The sequence below is a fragment of the Microtus pennsylvanicus genome, chromosome X, assembly GCF_037038515.1.
Source record: "Microtus pennsylvanicus isolate mMicPen1 chromosome X, mMicPen1.hap1, whole genome shotgun sequence".
Classification (NCBI taxonomy): Eukaryota; Metazoa; Chordata; class Mammalia; order Rodentia; family Cricetidae; genus Microtus; species Microtus pennsylvanicus.
In genome coordinates this window covers 102663540-102686700 of record NC_134601.1, presented here as the reverse complement: position 1 = coordinate 102686700, position 23161 = coordinate 102663540, and the positions used below count along the sequence as shown (strand labels likewise).

General features: G+C 33.5%; 1 protein-coding gene across 8 annotated transcripts in view; it reads left to right on the top strand.

The window, feature by feature from the left end:
• Positions 1 to 23161, top strand: part of Dmd (dystrophin) — a 2313977-nt gene that overhangs the window by 952871 nt on the left and 1337945 nt on the right. For all 8 annotated transcript variants that reach the window (XM_075957213.1, XM_075957212.1, XM_075957218.1 and 5 more), the window contains exons 21-26: positions 217 to 397; positions 8028 to 8173; positions 10023 to 10235; positions 12502 to 12615; positions 13697 to 13852; positions 19711 to 19881. In XM_075957213.1, the coding sequence (XP_075813328.1) occupies positions 217 to 397; positions 8028 to 8173; positions 10023 to 10235; positions 12502 to 12615; positions 13697 to 13852; positions 19711 to 19881 (981 nt within the window). The remainder of the gene's footprint in view (positions 1 to 216; positions 398 to 8027; positions 8174 to 10022; positions 10236 to 12501; positions 12616 to 13696; positions 13853 to 19710; positions 19882 to 23161) is intronic.

Sequence of the window (23161 nt, the reverse complement as noted above, 5' to 3'; positions counted from 1 at the left end):
TCTGATATTAAGGTATATCATACATGATGATTCAAAATGAACAAACAGCTATGTTGTTCTTAAATCGATTACTTGTGAGAGAGTATGGAAATTTCTTAACAGATATTTGTCGAGAACATTAACTTGTTTTCATATCGCTGACTATAAACAACTTTCTTTGTGACGCTATAGTAAATGCAAAGTTACATATTAGTAATAATCTGAATTATGATTCAGGATGAAGTCAACAGGCTGTCAATTCTTCAACCTCAAATCGAGCAGTTAAGAATTAAGAACATATCACTGAAAGAAAAGGGACAAGGGCCAATATTCCTGGATGCAGACTTTGTGGCCTTTACAAATCATTTTAACCACATCTTTGCTAATGTGCAGGCCAGAGAGAAAGAGCTACAGACAGGTAAGTAAAAATACTTCTTAAAGATAACTTAAGATTTTTGAAATTGGCTATCAGTGGGTAAAATATGAAGTACTAAAGAAAACCAAACAAAAATGGAAATAACGACTATCAGTGAAATAAACCACCTCCCCTTAACAAATGACAAAATACTGATGTTAGACAATAAGAAACTGTATGTCTTCTTCCTGTAATATTCCAATGTTTTGGGGTAAGAAGAAGTAAGTAAATAATGGTTTGTACAATTATAACTTCTCCATGGATGGTTACAGATTCCTGAATCAGGAGTTTTGAATACTTTTGAAAATAAAGAAGCACTTGAGTAGACTTTCGCAAGATTTCTCATTGTGTAGGTGGAAATATTTGTGCAAGCATCTTCAGATGCTCTTTCAGGTCATCTGAGAACTATCTACTTTTGGGAAATGAATCTCAAGTAAGGACAAATTATTCTTTGAGCTATATTTTATTTTTGGGACACAGTAATTACATAAACCACCCTTTGTTGATAAAAGAGAAGAGAGAAGTAGAACAGATATACAAACTTGTATCAAGTAGATAACAATTTTTCAAGATATCTCTTTACAATTTTTTTCTGTTAGTGTAGTATTTCTTTGAAGTGTGTTCATTAATTTTAAGACAAAATTTTCTTAGAGAGACAAGTTTATAAGACTTAAACAATACTAAATAAGTTTTTCATCTATCACACACATTCATTTATATGTTTTTGTGCATAAAGAGAAGATTATAGTGGATGCTTAGGATTTAAGGATGTTGCTTACTTTTAGTGAAATTTTAATTGTGTGGAAGTATATTTCACATTTTTCTTATTGTTTATCTTTGTAAATATTACAAAAAAACATTTAAAATACTTCCAGAATATTTAGATATGACTAAAGCTTTACAATATCGTTTTTGACTAAATTGAATTAAGTTTACAGTGTGTATTTCCTTTTCCTCTACTTTATAAAATAGTTTTTACTAAGGGGTTTGTTTTTCTAATGGGAAAAAAAAAAATCAGTCGGTATAAATTTAAAATGATATTAGCGCCCTCTAGTGGATTACAGTATAATAGATGCTGAGCGTCAAACCTCTAAATGGAAAAAGCTATTTTTAATTTTTCATACATCTTAGCATATTGTATTTATTTTTTTGAAGAAATACACAAACATTATTTAAAATAAAATAATTTTAATTGATATTCTATAGTTTAACTTCCTCACTGGAACGTTATTTTAAATCTTGTATGCCTGTTTGCTTCAATCTTCAGTTTAAAGAAGTATTGAAGAGTCATATTAATAGCTGGGGTTTTCCTATGTTACTACAATGTAAACATTTAATATTCATTATGTTTACATACTTATAAATGTATACATATAATCATTTTGCACACAAAATTATTTATAAAACTTCTCAAACTTGTCTTCCGGCACCTGGGTCCCTGTTGGAAGAAAGAGGGCCCGCTTGTTCATCCCTGCCACCCAGCTAGCTTAACCCCGAAATAATAACACAGAAACTGTATTAATTAAACCACTGCTTGGCCCATTAGCTCTAGCTTCTTATTGGCTAACTCTTACATCTTAATTTAACTCATTTCTATTAATCTATATATCAACACGAGGCTGTGGCCTACCAGCAAAGTTACTGCATGTCTTACTCTCGTGATGCCTCCACAGTGGTCCATGACTCCACCTTTCCTTCTCCCAGCATCCAGTCCATCCTCCCTGCCTACCTAACTTCTGCCCTATCACCAGGCCAAGGCAGTTTCTTTATTCATCAATGGTAATCACAGCACACAGAAGGGACTCCCACATCAGGTCCCAACTTAGTGTGGTTACTTGGGGTTCGTGGTTAAGAGTGGGTGGTCAGGTGTCCAAAGGAATGTAGATGGATATTAATAAATGGCTAAATGGGGCAGAGGGAAAGTGTGTTTTCCATCCTACTATTTTTATAAGAGTGCTTCTCATATATTTACCTATTGTTTCGGAAAATTTGCATGTCTTAACAATCAAGATGACTGTGTCCTCATAAAATGATTTTTGGCATTGTTCTCTCTGTTTCTATTTTGTGGATTAATTTGAGGAGTAAAGATATTATCTATTCTATAAGAGCTAGTTCCAGGACAGCCAGGGCTATTACACAGAGAAACCCTTTCTCAGAAAATGAGAGAGAGAGAGAGAGAGAGAGAGAGAGAGAGAGAGAGAGAGAGAGAGAGAGAGAGAGAGAGAATTTCCATTTCTGAAAAATAAGACTACCGCTGATATTTAAAATACTAAATGAAATATGGGTTCAGAGAGACAGGAAGGAAGATAGAAATAGTAGCCATTCCAAATGAGATTTTGTTGGTCTAGACTCATTAAAGAGATAAAAATGAAGATTAGATAGAGTCTTTCAAGAAGTAATGTTATAGATACAGGATCAAAAACATTGCAGCGAATGACAATTCAGTTTTCCAGAGATTGCAGAATAAGTTGTTATGATAGCTACTAAAATGCTCTCTATGGCCACATATTCAAGGTTGTGGATTTGTTTGGAACAGTCCACATCATGACACTAAATAAGAACAAAGTATAGTAAATTCTTTCAGCTTCAAATTAGATTTCTCTAGTTTACTTTTGAAAACTTTATTTTTTACTCTAATATATCTTGATAAAAGATTTATTTCTATTTGTTGCTTTTCTTTCAATCTACTTATCTACTTACCCACTATGAACTAAAAATATATGGAGGTTAAGATGTTAACTTAGCTTTAGGTAATGCATACCACTTTAAAATGTAGTTAAATAGTACTAATTTACTATTCTCACTTTAACTGATTGCTTTAGGTTGTTCCATAATGTAGCAAATACAAAAATTTGTAATTCTCATATATGAAATGGACTGATATTTGCTTCTATTTAACTGAATACAACAATTGTAAATATTTATGATGTACTGGTTAATATCTCAACCCTGTATATAATATCTAATTAGATTAGTGTAGTCTGCATATCTATCACCTTTTTGGAGAAACATATACATTTGTTCTAATTTTCAATTTATTTGGTTTCAGTTTCACTTTTATGCATGTAAATTTATGTGGAACATTGTGAGAATTTAATAATTCAGCACATCTATTTGATATACAATGATCAAATTGGAATCCAAGCTTGGATAGTGAGAAATAGGTATAATTTAATATTTCTGCACAATGAAACTAATGTCAAGTTTATCTTTAAAATACTGTCTTCGTTAGGGTTCCTATTGCTGTGAAGATACTGTCTCAGTAAGGGTTTCTATTACTGTGAATAGAGACCACGATCATAGCAACTCTTACACAGGAAAAAACATTTAATTGTGATGGCTTGTATTTTTAGAGGTTTATTCCATTATCATCATGGTGCAACATGTTTGCATGCAGGCAAACATGGTGTGCGAGAAGTCTTTCTGCAATATTGGGTATGGCTTGAGAAGATATAAGACCTGAAAGTCCACCCGCACAGTGATTGCAGTTTATCCAACGAAGCCATATTTACAAAAAAGCCATGCCTCCTAATAGTGCCACTTCCTATGAGCTTATGGGGACCATTTCCTTTAAAACCAACACATTCCACTACCTGCCCCCATAGACTTATAGCCATATCATAAGGCAAAAGGCATTTATTTCACCTTCAAAGTACCCACATCTATTACAGTTTCAGCAACTTTTAAACTCTACAGTTCAAAGCCTCCTCTGAGATCCATGCAATCTCTTAACTGTAACCCCCTATGAAATCAAAATCAAAAAACAGAGCACATACTTCCAACATATAATGGCAAAGGGTGTGTACATTACCATATCAAAATGGAGGGGAGAGAGCACAGTGAGGAAATGCTGGACCAATGCAATACCAAAATCAGGCTTGGCAAACTCCAAATCTGTATCTCCATGTATGGTGTCAAAGGCTCTTCAGATCTCCAAGTCCTTTCAACTTTGTTGTCTGAAACACACTTCTTTCTTTGGGATGATTCCTCTCCCTGTTAGCAGTTCTCCTTAGCAGGTATTCCACGGATCTGGCATCTCAAACATCTTGGGGTCTCTAAGGCAATTTAGTCAACAGCTACACAGCTTCACAAAATGACCTACAGTTAGGGACACCCCTAACACTTGCCTGGCATCGACAGCTTTCCTTATTTGCAGAGGAAGGTTACATAATGTCTTTCTTCTTTTCTTGACTCTAAATCCAGAACTACATGGGTAAAGCTGCTATGTTCTGTTGCTTGCATGGCAGGAACATGGCCCCCTTATTCAATTAAATCTTCACCAGCTTTCTGGTTTGGGTGGTTTCATTCACTGCATTAAATTTGACCATTCTAGAACTTGCTCTGTAGACCAGGCTTCCCTCAAACTCAAAGATTTACCGGTCTCTGCCTTCAGAGAGCTGGAATTAAAAGTATGCATCACCACACTTTGCTGTAAGCTTGTCTTTAATTGCTTTTCACGAGTTGGAAACTTGGATGGGTGGGATCTTACCCTGAGATTACAATTCCCTTTATTCCATTTCTTAATCTCTTTATCTCCTTGAGCACAGGATTTAACTCCATTCCACTTCCTGGTGTTCTTTTTCTCCTCAAATTGTACATTTTGTATGTTCTTTTTTCAACTTGCTCCTTTTCATTATAAATTTTTATTAGAGTTACCACTAATAACCTTAACCACATGACAGAGTCTATACTACAGTTTTGAGATTTCCTCTGCCAAGAGAATTAATCTGAAACTCTTTATTTGGCCTCAGGAAGACTTTTCAGACAAGGGCAAAAAGTAGCCACACTCTTCACCAGAATATGACAAGATCAGTTTCTAGAACACACTCTAATATTCTTCTCCTCTGAAACCTCTTGATCCAGGAACCCACAGTTCAAATCACACTTAGCCCCACTGTTTTCTATGTTCCTGTAAGGATGGATCATTAGGTAACACTTAAAGTGTTCAATTGCTTTTCTAATCCACAGTCTCAAGGACCTATCACAACACCCTAGTCCCTGTTACCGACTTCTTTTTAACTTAGAGTTTCTATAAGTGTGAAGAGACACCATCACCATAACAACTCTTATCAGGAAAAAACATCTAATTGGGTGGCTTACAGTTTTAGAGATTTAATTCCTTATCTTCATGGCGGGAAAGGCAGTATCTGGTGCCATGCAGGCAAACATGGTGCTGGAGAAGGAGCTGAGAGTAGAGAAGGGGCTGCATATTGATCCTAGAGGAAACAGAAAGTAAATTGTGTGTGGTTTGAGCATATATGAGACCTCAAAGCCTGTCTCTGACACACTTCCTCCAACAAGGTTGTACTTAACCCTCCTAACAATGCCACTGCCAATGAGTTTGTAGGGGCCAGTGTGATCAAGCCACCACATATACCCTAAATATTTTACCAATATTTGTATAGTAGTTCTATATAATAGTCTATTTTTACCGAAACTATAAAATGTATATATCAGTAACAACAGAAAAGTGTTATCTGATACTCAGTGTTGCTTAAAGGAACTCAAAAATATAGAACACTTTCATCTACTTTGGTACCAATTCCTTTCTTTCTACCTATTACATTTTTTAATTATTCTTATTATATTTCAGAATAAGGTAGAAATGAACCTTTAAATGCACTTTCTGTGTGAGTTAGGATTATATATGACTATGAATGAATCTATATATCTCTGTATTTATTTGTAAATACACAGATATTTGGTGTTTGGTTATGAATCAGTTTCTGAAAATTTTAATAAAAGTAAATAAATGTTCTTATTTAACTAGACACAACCATTTCTAGGGATTATTCTATTTATTATATTCCTTGTGGAATGAAATTGTTTCTGTTAATACATATGGCTTGATATTCAGTCTTCCACCTCCGTTTAGTCTGGTCATATCACTGTCTACAAGAAAGCCTCTTGATTACTATCTGATCAGTTGATATACTACTTAAAATTGTGTTTATGTACCACAAATTATTCTATTATGGAGAGGCTCTAATATATAAAAATGTATCTAGTAAAAATCATATTTTTATTAGTGAAGTACTAAAAAAATATAAAATTTTTGGAATCAATTCATGTCTACTCTTGGGTTCTTCATAAAATCATTTGCTCTATTCAACCATCATACTCTTGAGATCATTTATCTGCCCCCACCCCTTCCCCACACCATTCCCTGTTCTCTCCTCAACCATTATACTCTTAAGATCATTTGTCTACCAGTCTGCCAAATGTTCCCATCCCTATATCATTCCCTGTTCTTTCCATATGACATTTCCTCCACATTCTTTTTCAAATTGCCTATTTTCTTTAGTCAGGAGAGCAAGGAACTCAGAGGACATTGAGGATAAGAGAAGTAGATATTAGGGTATTTCTCTTATACTCTGTACACCAAAGTGTTATTTGTTAGAGGATATCGTAACTCCTTCAATTGTGTAACCCATATAGAAAATGCCTTTCTTGGGGTTTCAGACTCCCAGCATGGAAAAATACTCTGTTGTTCAACTCCTGAAAGATGACTACTCTCCTTTCCCAACTCAATCTTTGCTCGCTCTCTCTCTCTCTCTCTCTCTCTCTCTCTCTCTCTCTCTCTCTCTCTCTCTCTCTCTCCCTCCTCTCCCCCCTCTCTCTCTCCCCCTCTCCTCTCTCTCCCCCTCTCCTCTCTCTCCCCCTCTTCTCTCTCCCTCTCTTCTCTCTCTCTCTCTCTCTCTCTCTCTCTCTCTCTCTCTCTCTCTCTCTCTCATTTAAAATCCATTAAGTCCAATTTGTGCTATCCATATATCTTGTTTATATGGCCTTTTACTTTAGCATGGTTTATTTAGCAGGGACTATATTATTTTTCCCACTCTTTTTAAAATTTTATATACCTACCATAGTTTCTCTTTCCTCTTCTCTTCTTGTTCCCTCGCCTCAGCTCCCTTCTACCCCTATCCTCATCCATCCACTTCTTCACTCTCTCCATTCAGAAAGGTGCAGGCCTCCCATGGACTTAAACCTAGCATCCAAGTTCTTCCCCCTGTACTAAGGCTGGGCAAGGTAAACCAGCATGGGGAACAGGTTTCCAAAAATCAGCAGGCCTTGATCTCACTGCTAGACATATTATGAGCAGATTAAGTTACACAACTGTCTCACACATGTAGGGGGCCTACCTTGGTCCCATGCAGGTTCCCTAACTATTGAGACCAATAAACTCAGGTCAGCTGTCTCTGTAGATTCCTCCATCATGACCTTGACCCTCCTGGCTCATACAATCCTTCCTCATTTTCTTCAAGAGAACTCCCAGAGGTAGGCCTAGTGCTTGACTGTGAATCTTGCACCCAACCTGCCTAACCTGCTCCCTCAAGTTCCCATCTCCTTATCCCCCTATCCCTGCCAAATGTTTATCCAGGATATTTCAAAATTCAATATTGCATACAGTGTTCTTAACATATCAAACAAGTATTAGGTAAAAAAGCATCTTCATTATCACAACCACTTTCCATTATATTTCAGGCAAGGATATTAATTAATACTTAAGATAATAGAATTGTATTTGCTGACAAATAAGGAACATATGACAGGATTTTAATTGGTTTTATTAGTGTTCTCTTTCCAGGCTTTAAATTGATGTAATTCTCTTCTCTCTTTGTTCCCTTTGATAAAGTTTTTGACGCTTTACCACCAACACGCTATCAGGAGACAATGAGCACCATCCGGACATGGATCCAGCAGTCAGAAAATAAACTCTCTATACCTCATCTTAGTGTCACTGAATATGAAATAATGGAGCAGAGACTCGGGAAACTGCAGGTCTGTGGACAATTGACTACTATAAGCAACAAAGAACATGTCTTAAAACTTGCATTGTTGTTGCATTAAATATAAATAAAGATAATAAAGGTAGGGATCACAGATTAGGAGTTTAAAAGAAGGAACAGGAGAATACTGTGGAATAAAACTATAATTTACTTTTAAGTTTAATGTATATTTTAAGAGATCAAGTATAAGTGTTGAATTAGATCTCATTATTTTATCATAATTACATATTTTATAAATCCTGATATCTTTAAGCATAGATTTAATCAATAGATTTATGTAAGATTCTGTTGAAATATTTGACACTGAGTAGGTATTTTAACAACCAAAGTCAAGAAAGGTTAAATAATAATATGGGAAAATAATATGATATAAAGACATATAAGGACTAAATTTTTGTTGATTCCAAAATTACTATGTTGTATACTCATTCCTTTAAAATCTGAAAATATATTCATTATAGTTAGAAATTAAGATAGTATGTCTATATTTTAAGAATTAAGTTAATAAAAATACTATTACATTTTTAGCTATTTCAAATCCTTTTAAATGGTATTGTGTTAGTTCTTTTTACAAGTAATTTTAAGGAAATTTTATTTAAATATTTTCTTTTACTATATAATCCCTAATTATAGTTTTCCTATATTATAATACAGAAAAAATTGCAGCAGAGTTCCTCTTTCTACATATTTGGTATAGTATTTCTGATGTTCACTTGATAAAAGTGTGATCCAAAAGAACTAATACACTTCAGAAAATTGAGCCTATAAAAATAAGCTATTAAGAATATTGAAAGTACAAAACTAATGTTAAATTAATTATTAGAAGCTGATATTATAACAAAAAAACAAGCCATAGAAGAACAATCATAGAAACCATTGGGAATATCTGAAAGACCCTGTGTCATTGGGGAAAACCAAAACTACTATGTACAATGAAGTGTTTTAAAGAATTTATAATGGTGAAATATTGTTAAGCATCTGTTAGAGTCATACATGTCGGGAAGATACAAGAACAACCAATGCAAAAAGAGCAAAGGAAAGAAAAATGACACAAAGTAATTTTTTTCTAAAGCCAAGGAATAGTCTTCAAAAAAAAAGTCACCAAGCATATAATAAACTTTGAATAGCCCTATGATAAATTATAAATGCAGTTCTAAAGGATGAAGTAACAAATGAGATATAATCTTCCTTAGTACATAGTTAGTGTCAGTCAGAAGTGAGTAAATGCATTTCATGATGGGAATTAATTTTTTGAGGAAGTATCTTCAGTATTTTATATTAATACACAAATTTTCATTTCGTTGTATATACAAACATAATCTTATAAAAATTCTATTTTTACACAAATAATTTAAAAATGTTCAGTAGTACAAGTGGATGAATGTAAGCACATTTCATCAAAGTGGAAAGTTAGAAATTAATTATAAAACTTTAGTTAATTTCTGTTAGTAATCAGATGTCTTGATAAACTATTCAAGGTTTTCACACATATAAGTTTAATTTAGTAATAATTTTAAGAAGAAATATTGAAGGTTGGTTTATTGAGGTTTCACTGCAGGTAAACTAAAAAACTATAATGCATTACTTATATAATAAGCATAATTATCAATATATAGGTATTCAGTAAAAATTAGATATACCAAATTCCTCTTTAAATAAAATATGCTTTGGAACACATTAGACATTATTTATATGAACACATGCAAATTGTTTTGTCAGAAATTCTTCTTTGTTTAGATCTTTAAATTACATAAGCTATCATTTAGTTTCTTCTTGATGTGAGAAAATCTCATCAATTATGCCTCATTTAATATAAACGCATTCCATTGTTTAATTTTGAGGCTTTGCAAAGTTCTTTGAAAGAGCAAGAAAGTGGCTTCAGCTATCTGAGCACCACTGTGAAGGAAATGTCCCAGAAAGCGCCTTCAGAAATAAGCCAGAAATATCAGTTAGAATTTCAAGAGGTTGAGGGGCGCTGGAAGAAGCTCTCCACCCAGCTGATGGAACATAGCCAAAAGCTAGAAGACCATATGAATAAACTTCGAAAAATTCAGGTAAGCCAAGGTTTTTCTTTGTATATTCATACTTATTTTCCACAGATCAGTGCACTGTAATATGTGATGGGAAAGAGATATTTGACTCCCAGAGTCCTTCAAAGGCTTGATGAGATTAAAGACAAATCTTCCACAAATGAGTATAACTTTACTATTTTTCCTAAGAAAATTTAATGATACATTCTTCTTGGATTTTCTATAGGACTGAATCGATTATTTTCACCAACAACAATTTACAGTTAAAAATTTTAATATAAATATTTAAAACATATTATTCCAGAATTAAACATATACTTATGAGTCAAATATATTAGAAGTGTCCTTACTTCAATTCTGGTCCTACCAGTGAATTGTTCGTTCCTATATTTTCCAGCTTTAAACACTACGCAGAATGTACAATAATCTACATGTATGGGTGAGGCTTGCTATGAATGCAGGCTTTAAGAGAAAGTGGATTTGTTTGCTCTGTTTAGCTTCTCAAAGCAGCACACAATCTTTTATTCATTAGCACATCTTCTATTATCCTAGCATCTTCTGTTGACTATCTCTGACTCTGAATCTTTTCCATCTAATCTGCTCTCCTTCACTGTCTTCACCTTTTGTCTTTTTTAGTTTTCTCTTAATAAAATAAGCCTTCTAGCATTCTACTATCGATGTTATGATATGCCAACTGATAAAGAATATTGTTTGCATGTTTAACTTTTTTTATCTGCAACGTCACCCTGTCACATTGGATATTTTTGATTGGGAATAGTTGTGAACATATTAACTATGTGGAACTGTATTAAGCAGTATAACTGGGCAAGAAAGAACTCCATATATAAGGAAAAGAGCTAATGAAACACTAATCATTATACAGATGTTCTCAACTATAATTTGAACTACTGGAAATCAGTATTAAAGAGGCAAAATGAGATCCTTGCAAAATGGAGCAAATTCTCATTTGTTTGAAATATGTACAATATTTCATCCACAATATGTATGTTTTCTAATAAAATATATGGTTCAGAAATGTACTATGTCATAAATGGTCATGAATGTTTCTCTTTTGCGTGAGTCATTTCACATGGGAAATGGAATTAAACATAACAACAAAAGAACAATTACAAAGGTTTATTACCAATAATTTTATTTTTGGAGTTTATTTGTTTTTTTTTAAGTTTTGCAGACAAGGTTTCTCTGTAGTTCTGGAGCCTGTCTTGGAACTAGTTCTTGTAGCCCAAGTTGGCCTTGAACTCACAGAGATCCACCTGCCTCTGCCTCCCAAGTGCTGTGATTTAAAGCATGAGCCACCAACACCCAGCTTTACCAGTAATTTTAAGAATGGAAATTGAAGTTATGTTTCCATCATCCAATCATCATCATAAAAAGGGAAGAGATCACTGGCATAAATTTAGGAAAAGGATTTCTGTGAAGTAAGAATGAATGAACTTAAGATATTAAAATTAATTTATCAAGGAATTCATGGTAAGACCTGAATTGAAGATAGTGGAGACATGTAAGGGAAAACCTTATGTGAAGCATATATTCTCAATAGAAATTTTAGAAAGGAGAAAGAATATAAATATACATTGTGATTGAATTACATGTAGTTAAAGAAGTGACAGCTATACCTTTGAAAAGTGACTGAAACGAAGTACATGAATAAAAGTAATACAAGGAAAATGGATGGGAGGTTCTTGTAAATTTATAAATGACAAAAGATATCATGGTCTTCCTGATCATTATTTCTAACTAGTCACACAAATATGAAACTAAAAGCTTTGTCTTGGAAGGTAACATAATCTTTCCTGAAGCTTCCCAACTGAAGGAACTGTTTAACCTGTCAACTGCAGAAAACAATTTGTGGAGGTTCAGGTTTAGGGAAGCTATAAAGGCACGATTACATTGGGTTTACTGTTCATCGTTTGTTTTATGTACACTAAGGGCACATTATTAGTATTATCGTGCCTTGTTTTGTAACTTCAAATTTCTCAAGAGAGGATATGATTTAATGTTCTCAAGAGAAACACCATAAAAGCACATTTGGCAGTATTTTTTTTTATTTTTAACAATAGCAGATTTCATACACCAATGCTCATACTATGAGCCATAAAATGCAGTCTTAGTAAAAATATTCTTTTCTAGAATAGCTCCAGTGAGACATCCCTCAAACATGGAAATTGTTTCCTGACTTATATTCAGACATATCATCATAATGAACTGTGTTGAGAACAATCAGAGCTTAATAATATCTCAAAATTGTTTTGTATTTTTTTTATTCCAGAATCACATAAAAACTTTGAAGAAATGGATGGCTGAAGTTGATGTTTTTCTGAAAGAGGAATGGCCTGCCATGGGGGATTCTGAAATTCTAAAAAAACAGCTGAAGCAATGCAGAGTAAGACTTTTATCTGATGCTTTTCAAATGCTATCTTTTCTTTGGGTAATACCATTTCATTAGCTCAGTCACTTACTGATGGGACAGTTCATAATCACTTGCTGTTTGGACAGTTCAAAATATCTGAACACATTTTTGGATATCCCAGCACCTAGTGCATAAAGATCATGGACATGGTTAAAAACACTTCAAGGACTTCAGAAAATAGTTTAAATATCTCTAGTGCCCATATTGCATATTGTTTGGGCCTCACTTTATAAATCGTAACACAAAATTCAATATAATCTAAAGAAAACATTCAAGCACTTACTAGTTCTTACTCTAGGTTATTTTTTCAAGTTTAATTGCATTTCAATGGACTATATACTAGTGTGTGCATGTGTGTGTGTGTCATGTACACTTTGAACAAATACCAGAGACGAATATTAAGTGCTTTCCTCTCATGCTTTCCATGGTATTTTTTGAGTAAGTCTCTCAGCGAATCAGGGCTCAACAGTTGTCTAACACTAACTAGCAAGCACCAGGTGTACATTTTTCTTTGCAAGTAGTAGAATAAGTACACACACTACTGTGGCCAAGTTTTTACATATATGAACTTAAGTACTCTGTTCATAGCAACCATTTTGCCCACTTAAGCCCAACAATCTATAGTTCCGAAATGCTATTCCTCAGAACATTGTCATGCAACATGGGGCAAGTAATCAGTCTCTTGAAATTACTTTCTTTTCAAGTAAAGCTAAAAGGCAATTCTATGATGGCCAAGTATTGGAGTAGCCTGTTTTTCATAACCAAAATTATTTTGAAGCTATTCATGTATGAAGATCATTAATTTGACTCATTTTCTAGCAAGAAATACCTAGTTTATTTGAAAGTCTTTGTGAGAAAAGTGGCATATGTGTAGATAATTTCCTACATCGTTGATAGCATAACAGCCACTGAATATTTTAAGGATTTTATGCAGATTTGTGTTTTGTTAATCTTTTAGTAATCAAAATTCATCTCAGATGTAATTATATATATATTTATAATTGTAAATGGTGATACTTTTTATGTCATGTTAAACAACACATTGTTTCTTCAGCTTTTAGTCAGTGATATTCAGACAATACAGCCAAGTCTAAACAGTGTCAATGAAGGTGGCCAGAAGATAAAGAGTGAAGCTGAACAAGAATTTGCATCCAGATTTGAAACAGAACTCAGAGAACTTAACAGTCAGTGGGATTACATGTGCCGCCAGGTACGCACAGTTAAATTCACTGTGGCTTATCTTATGTCCATGAATTTAGCAAAGTTTTTGATGGTCTGACTTCATCATTACCTACATTGAAAACCTTCTTCTTGGCCATGTTGACTGTCAAAACTACTTTTATTTCAAACAAATTAGTTGTTTCTCTCATATATGGCTACATTTTAGTCAATTTTTCAATAGCACCTAATATCCATACTAAAAACTGAAATAAAATTTCTTTATTTCTAAAAATGGATCAATTTTATTACTTGACTTAATGAGGACAGAATACATATTTATATTTACTTAATATGGAAATAAATTCTGCATTCATATTCAGGATTTCCTGTTAATACAACATTTTGTAGATATTTATTTCTAATTTCAGCATTAAATTGTGGAAAATAAAGCACATTCATGGAGAGTGTGTATCAAATAGTTATATCACTATATTTTGAACTAAAGCAGTAATTGCTTTTAAGTTTTGTGCCCTTTCATTTCTGTATTGAAGAGATAATTAGTCTTTGGTTATTTTAAGTAACCTTTCAAAGTTGAAAAGTAGTGATGCCAAAAGACAAAGGCTAAGTTTGAGAAAGGAACAAATTTATAAGAGAAAGTCAAAGCAAATCTGTGCAGTTGATACATTTGTCGACAAATGCGTAACTGTTCCATTAACTCACAGCTGAGATAGCCCAGGGTCAGCTAAGTTGCATTCTTCACATCTTCTCGTCATTGATAGAACAGCTGCCCAGAGTAAAAACGCTTAAATGGTGGATTATATCTCTGAAAATTTCCACAAGGCCTAGATGAAATATAATAGTTTTAGGAAGATCCTGAACAGAGGACTAGAAATAACACAAATATTTTACCGAGAAAAAAAAGTGGGATCAGCAGCAGGAAATGAAAAAAAGAAAGCCAACAGCATTACTCAAACAGATTTTTCATAGTTTATAGAAGCATTTTTTAAAATAACTTTTCAATTCATTTTGTTTTCATGCTTGAGACCTATTATTTTCTATAATGTGTATTAGGAACTCACTGTTCAAGTAAAGTTATGAGTTTAGTGACATGTTGCCTAACAATAACTAGCCATAGAGTGTAGCTATTTTCCAATCCTGGTATTGAAAAATAAAAAAAAAATCTTTTTTTTTCTTGAGGTATCATATTCCACATATATTTTCTATCACCAAATTACGTAGGTTTTCAGGGGGTGGGATATGGTGATTTCACTTCACTGTTCCAGAAGGAAAATAGAAATTAAATGTAAATTGGTCTTTTCTAGAAATGTTTGCACATTAGAATGAATATGTAGTGTTTACTCTGATGTTAAATAATACTTTCTCATAAAAGTTCAAATGTCTGTATTAGTTGAAAATACTTAACAATCCCTGAATCTGATTTTTATTTTTTCTTTCTTTCTTTTTTTTTTATTGAGAAAAGGAAAAAAAAGTTTCCCCCTCCTCCCAGCCTCCCATTTCCCTCCCCCTCCTCCCACCCTTCTCCCCCTCCCCCCACTCCTCTTCCCTTCCCTCTCCAGTCCAAAGAGCAGTCAGGGTTCCCTGCCCTGTGGAAAGTCCAAGGTCCTCCCCACTCCGTCCATATCTAGGAAGGTGAACATCCAAACTGGCTAGGCTCCCACAAAGCCAGAACGTTGAGTAGGATCAAAACCCCGTGCCATTGTCCTTGGCTTCTCATCAGCCCTCATTGTTCGCCATGTTCAGAGAGTCCGGTTTTATCCCATGCTTTTTCAGTCACAGTCCAGCTGGCCTTGGTGAGCTCCCAATAGATCAGTCCCACTGTCTGATTTTTAAAATAACAAAATGAAAATGGGTTTAGATTATATTTAAAAATAAAGAAGAAAAACATTATTTGAAATTTCAGAGATAATGGATCTGAATGATCCATGTCAAGATTTTAGCTATTTAACAAAATAAAAGATAGGGCTGGAGAGATGGCTCAGCGGTTAAGAGCATTGCCTGCTCTTCCAAAGGTCCTGAGTTCAATTCCCGGCAACCACATGGTTGCTCACAACCATCTATAATGAGGTCAGGTGCCCTCTTCTGGGCTGAAGGCATATATTGTATACTAAATAAATAAATATTAATAAAAAATAAAAGATAATTCTTATTAAGGTAGTCTACAAATTATTGAACTAAGCACAAGGAAAGTAAGGAATTAAGGGACAGAGAAGAAAGACAGTTTTGTGTTTATACATACCTTAAATTACCATAGTGTGTAGATATTTATTAAAATGTTTAAATGCACTGAAGATATAGCTCAATTAGATATTTTATTCATCAATTTCCTTTGCCTTTTTATTTGACTACGTAATTACTAAATGTTTATTATCAGAAGTAAATCAGGAATAAAGTGAACATTTTAGTTAGCATCATGAAAATGCTAGTTAAATTAGAAGATGGAATTTAAATTAGTTAAACTTTATCTAATATTTTTGGTTTTGAGCCTAGCCTTTAACAGCTGAGCCATCTCTCCAGTCCTAGTTAAACTTTATCTAAGAAAACTAAAGTTATTTCTTATTCTGAAGTCATATATTAAAGATTATACGTGAAATAGTACTCAATATTATACTTGAAAATTTCACAACATTAAGACAAGAAGAACTAGAATGCACTGTAATCAGCTGGTACTGACAGCTGTGTAGATCATGACAGTTTAGCATTGCCAATATGATATATTTAAGAGGAAATGCCATGTAACCCTTTTAATTTAGGAAAACAAAAAGTTTCAGAATTTCTCTCTGGCTAGTAAAGCCATGTTTTTTTCAGGTTTGTGGAAGAATTTAGAAGCTATGCTTGCTAACAAGATCTTAGGTTAGTTATGAACATGAAGGAAGACAAATGATGTTATCTTTTTAGGGACTGACTTCTGTCCCTAGAATCACTTTTTCTGATTCCAACGAGTTCCACTTCCAGGACACGCATGTTATCTTCTCAGAATGTACCTTTCAGTCCTTAGAAAGTCTGCTGCCAACCCTCTTTCTCTAGTTTATTTGTATAGTATAGCATGACTCTTTAACTACAAATCTTGATTAAATTCTATTAGTCTTTTTAATACTTTGTATTTTCAACAGCTTCAAAAGATTCAGAGAAAGAATTGTAACTATGTAAAAATTTAATCGCATGCTGCTTTGCTGTGGGTCTCTGTCTTTGTTTCCATCATTTGCTGGATGAAGGTTTTATGGTGACATTTAAAATAGTTATCAATCTAACTACAGGGCAAGGCCAGTTTAGGCACCCTCTCCTCAATTGCTTAGGGTCTTAGCTAGGGTCATCCTTGTGGATTCCTGGGAATTTCTCTAGTGCCAGGTTTCTTGCTAGCCCCATAATGACTTCCTCAACCAAGACATCTCTTTTCTTGCTCTTATCTCAGTCTTTCCTCCATCTCTACTATCCTGTTCCTTCTTCCTGCTTCTCCCCTGGGAGGAGTGAGAATATGAGCAAAGAGGTCAAGACCGTGATGCGGACATCCAGTAAAACAGTTTACCTGAGCTAATGAGAGCTCACTAACCCAATCCTGACAGTGAAGGAATCAGCATAGGTCCAAACTAGACCCTCGGAGTGTGGGTGACATTTGTATTACTGTGGCAGACTGTGGGACCACTGGCAGTGGCACCAAAATTTATCCCTTCTATTTATACTGGCTTTTTGCGAACCTATTCTCTTTAGATGGATACTTTGTTCAGCCTGGATATAGTAGGGAGGGCCTTAAACCTTCCCCAAAGCAATGTACCTTACGCTCTCTGAAGAGTGGATGACACGGGGTGGGGCTTATTTGGAGGGGATGGGAGAAAGAGAGGAAGTAGGAACTAGAATTGGTATGTAAAATGAAAAAAAATAATTTGTTTTCTTTTTAAAAAAATAAAAGAAAAGAAATAATACAAAATTTAATAGTGTGTTGGCTCTGGGTCTTTATGGATTTACTGTGAAAAAAATATGTATTTATCAGAATAGGTATTGGTGATATATTCAAGAGAAGTATTTGCTTTGGTAGATAGGTTAGTATATTGAACTAAAGAGAAAAAACATAATAATTACATTACATTAATTATTATTGATTTGTAATTATAAGATATTTAGTATCAAACATGCAGAAAACATCATTTTTGTAAAACAAGGCATTATTCAAAATATAGAAACTTGTTCACATCTGGTCAGAATCACTAAAGAGTTACATGTGAACAGAGAGTGAAGCATTTTACACTAAGGGTAACAGTCTGCTACTTTGGAACAAGCTATTCTAATAAGGCATTTTTTTTAGAAGTTAGAGGTTTTGCTGATTTTGTGATGAATTAGCACTAAAGTATACAATAACTTAAGTTTTCAGAAATTGATGTGGTTTTAAAATCTGGACATTATAAGAAGGGTCTGTTTCTCATTGATCCAGGGTTTGTATACTTTCTGGGAGACCCTGGGTCTGATCTCCAGCATCAAAGAAAATGGCCAATAAAACAAAACAAACAACATTCTCAGACATAATATTTCATATGTCTACATACATTATTTAACAACTTGATTTTTAAATACTGCACACACACACACACACACACACACACACACACACACACACACACACACATATATATATATATATATATATATATATATATATACAGGTTGAGTTACTTTTAATTTTACTATAGATAAGTTAATGGTCAGTTTATATCATAATTTGTTTATTCACCTATTAAAAATACCTAGAATTCTTTCTAATCAACTGATATTTCCAAGCTGAATTCAACAGCATACATGCAACTCTATATACTCTGATTCACTCTTAAGAATGAAAAAAGGAAATTCGTAAAGTATTAGTACTTTAAATATATTTGAGTAATATACTCTAGTAAGGTAGCCTGCTATTTCATGTTATTCTCAACAGGCATGGAAAGATCTTTCTGCTACCTCTTCCAAAATGTTTGTCTTCACTAATTATTCTTTGCCTTTTTGTATATGAAAATATATTGATATTTATCACTTAACTATTAGTCACATTTGAACATCCTTTGCAGGTATACCCATTATACTTATGATACATATTATACAACATCATATTCTATGTATCTCTATCTATCCGCCTTTACATCTATATGTATGCCTGTATTGTACATCACGATATATTTTTTTTAATGAACCACCTATGCATTTCCACTGTTTTTCACTTAGATTTATGAGACTTTTAAGTACTTATACAACTTTTAAGTACTAGAATATTTAAAATTGTTCACAAAATATACATAATTATGTAAAGTGGTCAATTGTATATGGGCCAATAAAATTATTAACTGCACATATTTTCTATTTTTCTATTCACAAAGAGAATTGCCATATATATACACACAAATATATATATATATATATATATATGTATATATATATATATTGCCATATAATGTAGCAACCTGGTTATTTTATTAATGGTGCGAACTAAGTAGCTCCAGATTATATTTACAACTATAAAGCACATTCAAACCCCATTAGTTTAAGGTTTTCTTCAATTGCCTATCCTGGTCAGCTCTGCTGGTCTGATCATTGAGCCCACAAGTTCCTTTAGTGAGGGATGGAAGTGAAAAGAATTCGCAGCACCAGTCTCTCTAAGCTGGTTGTGCATTGGGCCGAACATTACCAAGTGGACCCAGGTATATTCAATAGCCCCTTTCATAGAGCAGAGGGTGAAATCTGGGTTATTTATCTCATTACTCATGTTCCTTCTTGCTTTATCTTTACTATCCATGCTTTTCATTATGTATAGACTGATCAGTAATATGGTGAAAATGATTCCTATTCGCTGCCAATGCTTATGTTTTAACTTTTGCTATTGCTGTTCTTGTTTGCTTGATTGTTTTATGAAAGGTCTACACCAGGAAGGAAGCCTTGAAAGCAGGTTTGGATAAAACTGTCAGTCTCCAGAAAGACTTATCAGAGATGCATGAGTGGATGACACAAGCTGAAGAAGAATATCTAGAGAGAGATTTTGAATACAAAACTCCAGATGAATTACAGACTGCAGTTGAAGAGATGAAGGTAAAAGAAACCAAAGAAAAAAACTGGAAAAATAACATCTTTGAAACTGTGATTCTGCAAAATGTGTACTTTTTATATTACTGTTCTTATAAGGAACTTGGGAATGGTGTTTATAGTAACTTTCAAAAAAGAACAGCACTTGCTTCATAAAACGGAAAATGATTACTGATTGCAGGACAATTGATGGGTGTGAGATGCTATTTTGCTTTTAAAGCATCTGTGAGGAAGTATGTTTAATGTGGGAGATCTGAGTCATGAGAAAAAGCCAGTGTTCCAAAATAAATCATGGGAGCGCATTCCTGTCACAGGAAATACTTCTAGCAAAGACACTATGACAAATTGAGAAAGGAAGTAGTGAAGCACTGTCTACACAAAAGCGATAGATCAGAGGCTAAATAACATGAGGTTCATTTGAGGCAATGGATAAACATCCTTTGCCACCAGAGTCGTGTGGGCAATGATAAGAATTTTCATTCTGAGTAAGCAGGGTAGAGCTTTCAAGGATTTCTCATCAAAGTCTATGATGATTTTCAATTTGATTGTGAAGAGGTCACGATGAGACTAGCCATATTCATGGTAGGTATTTTTACGGTAACAGAGATCCTACTTTCTCTGTTAGTCAGAAATAATTAAGGTACACCCCCAATAGAACAATTAATTATAGCTACTCATGTTTTATATGTAGTTGAACAACATGAATCGATGATATGCTGCCCCATTCTGTTTTGACCTATTATATTTTGGAATAACACCTTTTTAATTTTCAAAATCATTGCCACCTTTTGAGTTCCATCTTCTTATATCACAGTTCTTGGGTGACATTTTTTCTATTACCTTTAATGAAAGTCAATAAATAAAACTTCAGATCTCTCAGAAGATGAATGTCTCCTTAGCACCTGCTTTGTTTCTTGATGAATTCTTTTGTTTTGTACTCATTGTCTATCTATTTTGTATTTTTATAAGTACTCATGCTAACTGCTTGTGTAACTGGAGCAGCATATATATATATATATATATATATATATATATATGTGTGTGTGTGTGTGTGTGTGTGTGTGTGTGTGTATGTGTGCCTTTGTGTGTGTACATATACGTTCATATATATATGTGTGTGTGTGTGTGTGTGTATGTATATATATACAAATACATACACATACACATAGCCCAGTGAGATACTATTTTCCTGTTTTATTTCTATGGATGGAGTGTAGTGGTGTGCTTCAAATTTTAAAATTGTGAAAACAATCCTAAAAGTAAGTGAGTGGTCCAATCAATTTGTTCACTTTGATTGGCATGTTTAAACAATTGGTGCAGTATGCTGGAAAATTGAAAAAGAATGGCTCAGGCAGCCTCTGGCAACAGTAGCTGAGGGAATTGGCAAGGAAATTCAATTTCTTGAGGTTCTGCTTGCAAGTCAAAGAATTTCTTGAGGTCAGTTTGCTGTCTGGTATGCAGTGATAGGGCTTCCGACAGATTTCTAGCTGTGCTTATTTGAAGAACAACTTTATTTGTATTGTTGCAAATGCCAGCAGAGTTATTTTGACATCTCTTTAAGAGAACAAACAGATATATTCTTTATGTTTATTTTCTTCTGTGACATTAAAATGACACTACTGCTTGGTAACTTATTTTAATTTACAAGTAAAAAAATTTCTCCTGTCATAAAGGGACCTAAAGGGAGTTTTTGATGTGCAGCCTCCTACTTTGAATATTTTTTGAAGACTGTCATTGATTATATTCTAAAACTTTGTAAAAAAATCTTTAATTATATTTTTAACATATTTTCTTTTATTAACATTTAACTACTCTAATTTTAATTATGGAACTTAGGAAACCATGTAGTTGTAATATAAAGAAATAATAGAAATATGCATTTGCTTAATCACTAAAGCGATGGTATTTGTACTAGAGATGGCATCAGAACGATCTGCACGATTGGTATAAATGGTTACTTAAAAGATGGTGAGAGGATCTAGTGCAAAAGTGTTGTTGCCAAGCAAGAGGACTCAAGTTGCAGCTTTTGGACCCATATGGTGGAAGGGGAGCATCATTTATCTATCACAAACTGTCTTCTGATATCCGGATGTATACACACACAAATGTAATAAGTAATAAATGATAAATAAAATATATGACACTGTTCCCATGATTCAGAATTTGGAATTCAATGAGTTTTAAGGTGTCTATGAAACATTAAATTTTCAGTAATTTTCCATTTAATCCCAATGACTAAATTTTTGACTAGTATAACCACCTATTAAAAAGCATCAGTCAAAATATTACTGATGAGAGGCAACTGATAATGTATATGCAGGTAATTGCTATGTATCTAATGATACATACACATATATATGTCTAGTTATATTTATGTGTGTATATATATATATAGTTAGATGCACCAAATGCCAAAAGATACACTTTTTTGAAAATAGTATCTAAATTATATAAACTCCATTCTTAATACCTATCTGAATTTGCAAATTTTGTTGTTTCTTCCCAAAATCTCTATAACATTTAAATCTGTAGTCATAAAACATTGTGTAAAAGTTGTAAAATAAAGAACTATTTCTTACTCTTTAGACAGTTAATTATAGTTTGTATAAATAGTGATTGCACTTATGGAAGATATTATGATACTTCATTCTCAATCCACATCAGACTTTAGGCTAGTTTAACACAAACCATCAGAATGAAAAAGCATAATCCTAGAACCATTCACTTAAATCACTTGACTCTCTGAATGTCTAATAAAGGATAACAAAATGTGTAAGGATTGGCATCAATGTACCATTGGTGGCAAGTGAAAGTTATTGAAAATGTTTATATTACTATAGGAAAACATGATTTAAATAGAAACAAACCCCAAGTTCATATGATGTCAAAAATGTTTACAAGAATGGACTGTTTTTCAAATATGTAATTTGAAATCTACGGAGGCCAACATTTTATAGTTAAACTGTCTCGTATTTTTCTATCATAATATGTACTTATGGCATCTTTGAAATTAAACTTTCAATGGAAAGTTTAATTATACTAAAACTATAAATATATGACATAGAATTTTAAACCTCTCTTGTCCATGCCCTTACCATATTCTGAATTCTTCCCATCATTTGTATTTAGGCCCAAATTCTACTAGCCAAAATCTGTATTGTTTTGCCTGGGTTCCACTTCAAAATTTTGTGACAGGCTACATGTAATTAGGAAAGTAAAATTGTGTCTACTGCCTTTTAATCAATTGCCGAAAAATATGGGTATACAACCCTCCAATTCCCTCACC